Below are 12,503 nucleotides of genomic sequence, written 5' to 3'. Positions count from 1 at the left end.
AGTTTCTATAGATATGACTTCAAACCCGCATTATTATTATATTGTTTTTGATTGAATTCTTGTTCTGGTAGATGCAAATATTGCCCCTTCTTGCATTTTTCCAAATCTTCAGGGCTACGATTTTTATTTAAGTGAAAAGGAATGATAGTACATCAGTAAAAAGGTCACTACTTAGTGGGTTCGTAAAAATCAGTTTGTAAATAACTCATTAAATACGTACAGTGACTACAGTACATAAAGGTAACCCAGTCGAAGATGTTGTGAATTCTGTAAACAAAAAAAAAACAAAAAAAGTGAAAAGCTTAAAGCAGTGCAGTTGTCTCTTGTGTGTGTCTCATTTTGTCTGAAGACAAAAGATGTATGTGACAGTACTGCCACAACTTGCGGAAAGTCATGTTCTATAAATATATATACATATATAAAGTATGATGTTTACCATGTGGATATATGCATTGAATGTTTGCACAGAATCGTGAGGAGCAAGTCCCTCTGAACAAAATGGCTGACAAGTTCCAGTGTCTTCAGCTAAAACTGAAGAGAGAAATATTTGTGTCAAAAAAACTAACTTTTATAAGTGTCAAAAGATGATGTGTGAAATACGCACGTTCTCAAACCGTGACTGTGTGAAGGGAGAGTACTTTTCTTTTCTTGCATTTATTTCTAAGAGTCATCTTTTATATTTTTGCCTCATCATGGTGTAAATGTACCCTAAGATTCCAGTGTTTTTTTTTCTATGTCAAGAGATGTGTATGGGTGTTAGTGAGAATGAGCCCTTGGCTGTGTTCCTCTGTGTTCTCCACTACGTCACGTTATCTTTCCCCTGGGAACAGAAAGAAGTGTCCAGCCATAGTTCACTTGTGGCTTCCAATGGGGAGCAATGTTACAGGACATTTAGATATAGGGAACTGTCACCTCTAATCTCTACATTTCCATCTGCAACTTTGTAACCCAATGCATATGCCGGTCCTGATCTTTGTGGTCACTCGTTGCTGGAGTTGTGAGTAAGGTATGGTGACTCGACTGTATTCTTCAAACAAACTAGAAGAAACGACAACCTGTCTGTCCACAGGTGGCTGTCCATCAGTCAATGGTTGAGTGATGATTAAAACCCGCAGACCAGGTTGCTAGTCAGGACCAAAGTAGGAGACTTCTGTCTCTTGTCCTGCCTTTTGTTCATTGGCCGTATTGGTGGACTTGTAAATTGCATCCTTCCCTTCTCCCTTTCTGGGAGAAGCCTAATCACTTATCCAACATTACTGGGAATGCAGGGGTTCCATCACACCGCTTTCACCAATCTAAGTCTATCAGACCAGTTGATACTCCCAAAGGAAGGGTGCATTTTTTAAGTATTTGAACAGGGCACCTATTTAAGCCTTTGTCCCTGCCCTTGCCTTAATGTCTGTGGACTCACCATTCTATTCACTCATTTTTAGACTCTTCATTCAGGAACACAGTGCTGATTTAGGGGCTTATATCAAGTTAAGTGGTTCTTTGTTTTTTACTTTTTTTTGCATTTGTAAAGGAAATGTACTGCCTTCTGTCTGTGTTAATAACGACAAAGTAACATAACAAATTATGTAAAAAGAAAGCAAAACAGACATGTTTGTGAGTATTTGCATTTTGTATGTATGTAAATAAACATATCCTATCACTATCAGTCTTTCATTCTCTGTGGATTTTTTATTTATACAACACACCATGAGGTGTGGAGCAGTTCTTCTTAAATAAGTGTATGATTTTTAATTTCTGTTTTAGAGTACTACTTGTATATAATTTCATCATTTGAAATAGTTCTATTGTATATAAATTCAAACACAGGTGACTGTAGCTGAGCCCCCCTCTATCCTTTACCTCAGTGCTATCTCCCAGCAGTAGCATCATTCAGTATCCACTCACCATGGCAAGACATGACCCAAAACACCGCTCTTCAAATGCAGCCATACAAGCCAAAGAGCTCTGAGGCTGGAGATAATTTATCTAAATACTAATGACTTCTTCAAATGGGGGGGGGGGGCAACTACATTTATAAAGTGCTTTTATTTCAAAATTGTAAAATGGTATCAAAAGAAAAATAATACCCTTGATTATAAGATGACGTTCTGTACTTTTGCCTCATAATTATAATTTCATCTCAAAGCTAATTTGCTGAAGAGCCAAGATGAAGATTCTAGGATAACTGTCTTAACACAGAGGGTGAGGTGATTTTGTAAAATGAAGAGGAGAAACAAAAAGATTCAACAAAGCAAAAATTGTACAGAAACCATTTACTGAAACATACTCTGCATTTTTATTCATAAATATCACTATTAGGCATATAAAACAATTTCAAATTACCCTTTTTTAACAAACACCCCAATAGTCTTTAATTGGAAGCTTCTCAGAAGAAAAGATGTTGAAAGTTGGTGATATATGTATGATATTGCATATAGACTTGACAGCCTTATTCACTCCCCATGTTTATGTTTCCAGGGGGACATGGCAGACAGCTTAGCAGTCATGTCCATAGTTCATGTTGACAAGACAGATGCAGGGAGGCAGATTACCATGCCCGATAGTGTAATTCCTCAGCATAAGAAACTACTAATTCAAAAGGTGTAATAAAAACAAATCCAAAAACAATTCACTTCAATTTGAAGTACAATTTTCTGAACTACAGCCATTCGTTATAAAAAAATATCTATTAACATAAGCAAAAATACATTGGCTGGAGAAATCCCTTATTCAAAGCTTCATCCAAGGCGTTATGGCCTTTTTGTGCAGTGTTTATGGACTGGGTTAAATGAAGTCTATTATTTAGCATGAGATCTACTATGTTTACTATCAACACTGGTAAACAGTTAAAGGGCAAATGGAAAAGTGTAGCAAAAATCCCATGTTTTTTTTGTTTTTTTCATTCCAGGGAAAGATGCAATGGGGTTGAGTTTCCCAGGCACTCCAGTTTTTTTTTTTTTTTTCAATGGACGAGGTAGCTAGTAAACACCTTATGGATGTAATACAAAGAAAGTACTGAAATAAGAGAAAAAGCGTAAGATTAAAACAGTACCAAAACAAGGGGTGGAATATTGCAGTGATAGTGAATTACTGTTGATTCTTTCTGCTAGAATGAAGTCACAGTGTAGTTTAGTTATTAAAGGTAATGTAATAGCCTATACAGACAGTCACTCTCAGGTATTTCAGTAGAACAAACAAACCCCTGCCCCTCCCCCCCCTGTAGTTCTTGGGGCCTCGCAGCTGACTTTCACCTCACTTTCTCACTCTCTGTCATCTGCCAGAGTCCCAAGTTTAACACTTTAAGGCACGGGAGCTGCGTTATCCTCTCCAGGCCCCGCTTAGTGATTTTGGTACACCCGTACAGGTCGATCCCTGTCAGCTGCGTCAAGTGGTCGGCGATCAGCTCCAACCCCTTGTCTGTGATGCGCACACACTGTCCTATGTTCAGTGTCTTCAGCTCGTGCATTTGGCGCACCATCCGGTTGATCCCATCGTCACTGATGTGGCAGGAGCACAGTGAGAGGGACTTAAGTTGGTACAGCCCCTGGGCGATGTACGCCAGGCTCTGGTCACCGATCTTGTCGCAGAAGGACACGTCCAAGCCAGAGAGCTGAAGGGAGCCCATGGCCAGGTGCATGATCCCCGTGTCGCTAATGTTGTCGCAGGACCGCAGGTTCAGACTCGACAGGTGGGTCATGTGTGACAGGTGGATCATACCTGCGTCTGATATCCCGCCACAGAAGCTGAGGTTGAGGACTTTGAGTTTGCTCAGGCCTTTGGAGACGTGTTTGAGGGACAGGTCTGTCAACTTCTGGCAGTCCTGCAGGGTTAACTGCTCCAGGGAGAGGCAGCCTTCGGCCGCACTTCGGGTCATTCCGGCCAGGTGACCAATGCCCACATCCGACACATGCCTGCAGCTACGCAGGTTAAGGCTCTTGAGTCTGTGCAAGCCCCAGGCTATGAGCAACAAGCCTGTGTTGGTAATATTGCTGCATCCACCTAGTTCGAGCACCTCCAGGTTTTTCAGATATTGGGCTATTCTGCCCAGGCTCGAGTCCGTGATCTGTTTGCAAAGGCTGAGGTTTAGTACACGCAGGGACGTGATGTCCTGCACAAAGGCATGTCCCAGTCCATTGTCTGTGAGGTTAAAACATCCACAAAGGTTAAGGCTTTCAATGTTTGGCATCCCCTGTATCACGTAGCTCAGGCTGCGTCGCAGGCTGAGAATCTGTACTTTCTTAATGCCCCGGGCCTGGAGGCTAGGGAACAGGGACGGGTTAGCTCTACGCAGATGGAGCTTTGCCTCCACCCCCCTCCACACCGACTTGTGGTAGGACGCGTCTCTCCAGGCCGCGCACACTTGGGCTACCCTGCCTTTCTCCTTTACGTCCAAATAACTGAAAATCATAGCTAAAATTTCCGGAAAGAGAGCAGATATGTGGGTCTCCATTTCAAACATTTTTGGACAGAGAGAGGGCTTGCCTGATATAGCTAGCGTAAGCTAGCTTGCAAAAGGCAAAACTGACCGGGTTATCCGTTATTTCGAGTCGGCTAGATAGCTGTCTAGCTACTCAGGAAAATAATCTTTACGAAGTCCAGCCTTCCCATCCCATTGTATCTTCATAGCTACATGCATATCTGATATTCTAAAACGAGATATTCAGGCTGCTAACCTGGTGGCTTATTCCAGTCAAAAGATTGAAGCTTGAAAGCTCGTAATAACATTAACAACTTAGGTCAGCTAGCTCGCTAGTTAGCATTGTTACCAAAAGGCGGAAAACAGCGACGGTCAGGCGACTCTATTTTCAAGTCCGATGACAACTGTCGTTCTTCAAGAGGATCCAGACGGTCGTTCATTTTCAGAATCTGACGTGTAATCTTATCTTTGATGAATACATTGCGCCAGTTTCTTCCGAATCATGGGTTACAGAGCAACGCAAGCTTGTATTTTGAGCCTGTTGTGGGATTTAGGGAGCTTCCTGTGCTGCTGCCTTTGTCTGCTCATTTGAAACTGACGAAGGAGCAAAGGCATTTCCTGGCTTTGGGGGTGGACAAAAATAAACAAACACACATCAATTCATGATGATTCATGAAAACTGAGGGAATTTGATAATCCAACGATTTAATTGTTCATATAATTTGGCATATACACTGCTCATTCAAATGTTGCATTTATTAGTATTTGTCAGGGGAATTATCTTACCCTTTGGAACCACCCTCCTTTGATAGTTGGTATCGCCCAACTCTGCCGTAAAGGTGGGTGGTTATCATCCACCATTGAAACCTTTTTGGAGATGGTATCGTTCCGTTTCGTCTTCACTTTGGCAACTTTAGAAGTTAAAAGTAGCACATAGAAGTATGAATGTAGAACAATATATAGGTGGAATTACCTTACAAAATATTTGTTTGCACAGCGCTATTTTGGCCATATCCTCAACTGTTTCAATAAATGCAGTTATAGGCCTAAAATAATTGTGTGTGTGTGTGTGTGTGTGTGTGTGTGTGTGTGTGTGTGTCCATCTATCTGTAAGTTTGTGTACGTTTTAGTGTATGACAGGCAGTCAGGCATGCTTCTGTCTGCCTGCCTGCCTGTCTGTCTGTCTGTCTCTCTCTCTCTCTCTCTCTCTCTCTCTCTCTCTCTCTCTCACACACTCACACACAGCTCACACTTTTGGAAGTAGAAAATTAGATGTGAGTAGGGTGGCTTCTTCTTATGTCTTGATCAATTTTCTGTGCCCTACTCTAGTAGTGCACATCAAAGTGTCTAAAGTATCTTCTTTGGAAGATATTCACTTCAAATCTCGCCCTTTTTGCTGTCAGTCTACCAGTCAAGGAGAAAGATACTTAGATCTAACCAAATTCAACTCACAGATGGCATGAAGGAACAACATTTGACAACCAAATGTCCCCTTAGTGCCCAGCACAGGAGTCTACCAGTGTAAAGGCATACGTAAACACTCCCACCCAAAGGTTTTGCATGACACACAGAAAAAGAGAGCCCTTAGTTTAGGACCGCGATCATAGTCACACACCCTAAGAGACAGAGAAAAGAGAGAAAGAGGACATTTGGAGACAAGACTCTGGTTTCTCCGATAACAAGTAAGAAAGTAATGAAATACAATTTTCTATCAAGCTTTTAAGTGGCATCAGTATTTCTGCATGTGATGTAAGGTGTTTAAAGCTCTACATATTCATTGTTTTATAATAATGGCAATGCATCATTTTTTCAATGCAGAGTATGTTGTGTGATTCTTTGTGGATCTTTATTGTATGATCATGAGGTCAATTTCACGTCTCAGTTTGACAGCAGCCTGTCCCAATTTATTATAGTCAACCTCGACTGTTGTACATTGCAATGAAAGCTGCTATTGAACAGATTGAAAAGCTGTGACAATATATATAACATGCAGCATTAATGTCTCAAGATGCAACATTTCAAATGTAATCTTATTTAGTGTGTTCCTGGTCTGTGACTGTTACCATTATAGATTGATCATGGGATGGAGTGTGGTTCTCCCCTTGCTTCTCTCAGGTCAGTGTCTGCGTCTGTCTGTGTGTGTGTGTGTGTGTGTGTGTGTTTGTGTGTGTGTGTGTGTGTGTGTGTGTGTGCGCGCGTGTGTGTGTGTGCGCGTGTGCGTGTGTGCATGCGTGTGTGCGCGCATGTGTGTGTGTGTTTGTGTAAAGCAGTACAAAACTTTCAAGCAGTATTAGTGTTGCATGTGTACAGTAATACCCTCATGATGGTTTTAGTTTTCAAGGGATCCTAATGGACGGTTCTGTTCACAGGGCTCTGCTCTCTCTTCTCCTGCCTCCCGCTGGAGTACCACTTTGTGGAAACCCCTATGACTTGGTCTGAAGCACAGAGTTACTGTAGAGAGAAGTACACTGACCTGGTCACCATTCACAGCAGGGAGGAATTTAACAGGGTGCTTGACAGTGTAGACATTGGCTCTAGTACTGCAGTGTGGATAGGGCTGGAGAAGAGAGGCTCTTTAGTATGGCAGTGGGCCCTTGCAGACAGAGACTTCTACAGTGAGGGAGAGGCTGAGTTTAGGAACTGGCGCAAAGGGGAACCAAGTACGGAAGATGAAAGCTGTGTGGTGATGGATGATGTTGGGGAGTGGCACGATATATACTGTCATCGAATTGAACAATTCATCTGCTTCGATGGTGAGACACACACACACACACACACACACACACACACACACACACACACACACACACACACACACTAGATTTTTGACAAAAAAGGAAACAATTGAGCACATGCACAGACATTAAAATAAAGATGAAGCGGCATGCGCACACGATGCACTCACATAAAACAATAACAATTGTAATCTTTCACAGGTAGTAAGCCTCTCGCTGAGAGATTCATTCAAATCAGCGAGCGACTAACCTGGAGAGCTGCCCACACCTACTGCAGAACCAATCACACAGAGCTGGTGAGTGTCAGGAACCAGGCTGAGAACCAGGAGATCCAGAAGATTGTGCCAGCAGGAAAGTTAGTGTGGATCGGCCTGTTCAGAGACTCCTGGAAGTGGTCAGACCAGGGAATCTCCTCATTCAGAGACTGGAGGGCAGAGGAGATACCTGATAACTTTGGAGGGAATGAGAACTGTGCTGTGTCCCTACCAATTTACTCAATGGCATGGGGGGACAATTCCTGTGATATTCATCATCATTTTGTCTGCCACAGGGGTGAGTCATTGAGTAGGGAGACATGGTCACCACTGCTAGAAAACTGACCCTTTTTCCTATTTTTTACTGTTTTAAATTTCAGACCACATCTTCTGTTCAGGCTCTATTGAAGACTGAATGGAGTGACCACCATGATCATTCTCTGTGTTACAGTGCCCATAGTGACGAAGAGGCAGATAGTGAGAGTGGAGCTGACCCCTGACTCACCTCTGACCTTGAATGATCCTGCGGTGGGGGCAGCCATCTTACAGGAGGTGAGTCTCACCCCCCTGCATGAAGGGACCAGCTCTCTCAGAACGCACACATGTAAGATTAAAACAAGGACCACTGGAATACTCTCAATATATATGAGAACATTCCAGTACCATAACCCCAGCAGTTTTAGGTCTAAAATCTCAAAGTGAGTGAGGTTGTTCATTGTTTCATTCATTGTATATACAAGATACTGTACATTGTATTTCAGTCATTCCAATAAAGCACAACAGTGTTTGAACTGACATTAAGGCATTAAGGCATGCCATTAAGGTTAAGGAATGGGCTTCTGTGCCCACGATACATAGTCTGACTCAATCACTGAATGGCCCATACTGGTACTGTGTTTCAGATAAAGAAACAGCTGAGGGAGAGGGGGGTCCAAGAAGATGTCAAACTGAGCTGGAGGGATGTGGATGGAGAGATCTTCCAGAAGAAGAAGTAGAGGAGCTGTGCTGCATAGAAATAATAAATTGTTGGTCAAACATATTGTCAAACAAGTGATGCATAGAGCACAGGCAAAATACATTTTGAGTCGTTATTAAAGGAATATTGTAAACCATCCTGTTCTGTTCATTATTTAAATGGTACATGTTTACTCATTTATTTATGTAACCATTCTTTACCCTGGTAAGTCGACTGAGAACATTTGAGTTACCCAGTAAATACAAAAGTAATGCATTGTTATTGTAATAGTCTCCTCCCTTTTTGGGTGACCTGAGATGTTAATATGAATGTCCTTATAAATAAATAAAGCTTAGGTGTGTGATTATAAACACTACTGACTCTGAACTTATAATTTACTGACGTTTACTGACTCATGGAATACTTCCTACGTATGTTACACAATGACACATCCACTATACAATGATCACTATGAACGGGTTTGTTTTGGTAGTCCAAGGTGATCTTTGCCACATGTTCTCCCTTCATCACATTAGTGTAGTGAACATATTTCCCTATAGTTTACATACAAGGGGTGGAAACGGAAAAGTGAAAGAGAGGAGACATTTAAAACGTTAAATTGACCACACAATATTCAAAGTTTGACCGGAGAATACAAGTAGATATGGGTGACCCTCTTATTTTTAAGGTGGGACTACAAAGTGAGACAGAGACTAAAAAGGTGAGGCAAAGAAGCTAACAGATGAACATGTTATCTACAATGATTCATAATGCATAGATTCCTGGTTTTGTTTGGGAGCTCAGATGTCAGGTACCAGGTCTGGCCAGAAGAGGGCGTACATGGTCTATCATAGCGGGGTGGACATCTCCAGTGATGTGTGAATGTGAGAAACATCTAATCACACTCTTCTCTGCAATATCCAGAACGCCTATGAGCCCATGAGACGGGAAGGAAGGAACAGAGGGAAAAAGGGAGTCATACATAAAAAAGATAGAAAGGAGGGAGACAAGAAAAATAGAGAGAGAGAGAGAGAGAGAGAGAAAGTCCCCTCCCAGCCTCCCCTGTGGCTGGATTCATCTCTGCTAATGACCCTGTCTGCTGGTTTACTCAGACAGATGGTGAATTAACACCAATTAGCCCACTCTCACCAGATCTCCTCTGACAGCTCTCGACACACACACACACACACACACACACACACACACACACACACACACACACACACACTTTGTTATTCAAACTCCAGTTTCTTGGGCTTCATTTCAGTTAGTTAAAACACAATACAAAAAGGATTAACATGTCATGCTGCAAAAACACTCTTTTTATCTTGTAAAAGCAACATGAGTGATTTGGGTCACTGTCTGTCTGTCATGTATCACACGGACATTTAGCAGTGTGACTGCACGAAGTTACTAGCCAGGGAGCGGGTGTGTGTGTGTGTGTGTGTGTGTGTGTGTGTGTGTGTGTGTGTGTGTGTGTGTGTGTGTGTGTGTGTTCATGAAAGAGAGGAATTGAAGTGTGAGGAAGAGAGAACAAGACAGTATGTATGACAAACAGCTAAATCATTTTAGAGACTGATAAAAACACAAGGTGTTAACTCTCTCTCTTTCACACACACACACACACACACACACACACACACACACACACACACACACACACACACACACACACGCACACACACACACACACACACCAGATGCAGAGTGTGCAACTGACACTGATGCGAGGCACACACACACACACACACACACACACACACACACACACACACACACACACGCACACACACACACACACACACCAGATGCAGAGTGTGCAACTGACACTGATGCGAGGCACACACACACACACACACACACACACACACACACACGCACACACACACCAGATGCAGAGTGTGTAACTGACACTGATGCGAGGCACACACACACACACACACACACACACACACACACACACACACACACACACACACATACACACGCACACACACACCAGATGCAGAGTGTGTAACTGACACTGATGCACAGCACACACACACACACACACACACACACACACACACACACACACACACACACACACACACACACACACACACGAGATGCAGAGTGTGTAACTGACACTGATGCATAGCCACACTCACAACTGGTGTGAAGCTGTTCACCCATCACTGTGGTCAGAGTTACCATAGTTTGACCGCCCAGACACCTACTGTGTCTTTGTGAATGTTGTGTGTTCCTTATTTGTATTTTTCATTTATGTTTAAGCGGGTGGGTGTTTCAGTAAGGGCACAGAGTCTGTTACTCAGTACAGTAGGGTACAATTGAAAGAGATCAACTGTTTGAACAGCCAGAGTGATGGACAATGGATAGCTAGAGAAGAGACAGACAGAGTTTGTGTGTTTGTGTGTGTCTGTGTCTGGGCCAGGAGGGGAAGGTGCATCAGTGTGTGTGTGTGTGTGTGTGTGTGTGTGTGTGTGTGTGTGTGTATGTGTGTGTGTGTGTGTGTGTGTGTGTGTGTGTGTGTGTGTGTGTGTGTGTGTGTGTGTGTGTGTGTGTGTGTGCGTGTGTGCGTGTGTGTGTGTGTGTGTGTGTGTATGTGTGTGTGTGTGTGTTGTGCCTGCTTCTGAGGGGGCTCCATCTGTGACCCTAGCTGGGAGGTCTACAGTGACCTCTGACCCTGTGATATGAGTCAGCAGGTGTTGAACACAGGGCAAAGGTCAGGAGGGCAGCTACTGTGTGGTTGACAACAATAACATTCTCTAATCAGACAAGAGATAAACGTTTGTGGTGCCGTGTTATTATGGTCATTCTGTGTGTGTGTGTGTGTGTGTGTGTGTGTGTGCAACCCTAACCCCAGCCCTAACCCAAGCTCCAACCTTAACCCTAACTCCAGCCCTAACCCTCTGACCCTTACCATTGCTCCAACCCTAACCCTAACCCTAACCTTAGCCCCAACCTTAATCCCATGACCCTGGGAGACAGTGGAGGGGAGGGTCACAGTGGAGGGGATGGTGCCAGAGCATTGTGTTCCCCTGTGCCTTCCGGTCCTCAGCCATCTTCCCAATGTGGTTATTGGGTTGGTAAAGGGGAGCACCATTCAATTCAACAGTTCAAAAACATTTTATTGGGATCCCAATATAAATAACAAAAAGACAGACAATGGTCTAAATAGGTCACCTCCTTCATTCTATCCACTGCACTGTGTATGGGGTATATAAGGCACTACACTCATGTATAAGGGCATTACAGTGAGGGTTGTAGTAGGGCCTGTCTATTCCACCATTCCTCCTCTCTGCTTTAGCGGTTAGCACTTTTATGGCGCTAGCTGACAGATGCAAACGAAGGAGTTAAAGAGGTCAGGCTGGCACCTCTGAGCAAATGGAACACTGAAGGAGGTTGACTAACCACCCCCCTCCCCCACTACATTCCTCCCTCCACGTTCCCCCCAACCGCACTCCCCAGGCACTCCACACCTACAGTACACACAACGGCCCCCTGACAAACCCCTCCCAACTCCTTCACACCCTCCCCTCTCCCCTTACACACATTTCCTACACCTCACCCCTCTTCCCCTCATCACCCTCACACCGCAAGCCTCCTCCCCCTCCTCATCCCCGAGGCCCCTCCCACTACCCCATTACCGCCCCCCCCCCTCCACCCCTCCCCCTCTTTATCCCCACAGGCTTCCAGACCCTTCCTTTGTTCCTGACATCTGTTTTGTTGGGTGATTAATTGAGATGAGCGTGTGGGGTGAGGGCCTGTAGAGGGGGGGCCAGGACCCCCCAGGTAACATGTGCGTGTGTGTGTGTGTGTGTGTGTGTGTGTGTGTGTGTGTGGTTACCTTCCAGCTGTGGCTGATGATGTCACTGCACCATCCATACGGTTGTCCTTCCCTTATTATCTTCTCACACTCCAGCAGTCACACTGGTAATGTTTTTTATTTAATCTCTCCTTACATATCGATGTCATTCAATTTCTCTCCAATTGTGTTTTTGTTCTATTACCGGTAATTGTTCCACATTTATGACATAGCAAATCCTTTGGACACGACATTTGTTCTTATTTCAACCTAAATATTTAGTCAAGAATAAACATACAATATTTGAATATATAACAACATATTCTTAATATATATATATATA

General features: G+C 43.5%; 2 protein-coding genes across 2 annotated transcripts; one reads left to right on the top strand and one right to left on the bottom strand.

Moving 5' to 3' along the window:
• Positions 1-2,247: 2,247 nt before the first annotated feature.
• On the bottom strand, positions 2,248-4,970 carry LOC310802759 (F-box/LRR-repeat protein 14-like). Its single transcript, XM_083667302.1, has one exon. The coding sequence runs from the start codon at positions 4,448-4,450 to the stop codon at positions 3,239-3,241; it is 1,212 nt and encodes a 403-aa protein (XP_083523428.1). The 5' UTR covers positions 4,451-4,970; the 3' UTR covers positions 2,248-3,238.
• A 685-nt stretch (positions 4,971-5,655) lies between these two features.
• LOC310802765 (lymphocyte antigen 75-like) lies at positions 5,656-8,681 on the top strand. Its single transcript, XM_083667309.1, has 6 exons — positions 5,656-6,090; positions 6,480-6,523; positions 6,778-7,161; positions 7,345-7,695; positions 7,849-7,949; positions 8,300-8,681. The coding sequence occupies exons 2-6, from the start codon at positions 6,487-6,489 to the stop codon at positions 8,390-8,392; spliced, it is 966 nt and encodes a 321-aa protein (XP_083523435.1). The 5' UTR covers positions 5,656-6,090; positions 6,480-6,486; the 3' UTR covers positions 8,393-8,681.
• The last annotated feature ends 3,822 nt before the right edge of the window (positions 8,682-12,503 follow it).

This window comes from Argentina silus (assembly GCF_951799395.1).
Source record: "Argentina silus genome assembly, chromosome: 3".
NCBI classification, from domain to species: Eukaryota; Metazoa; Chordata; class Actinopteri; order Argentiniformes; family Argentinidae; genus Argentina; species Argentina silus.
Note: the sequence above shows the minus strand (reverse complement) of the source record. Positions and strands in the feature narration are given on the sequence as shown.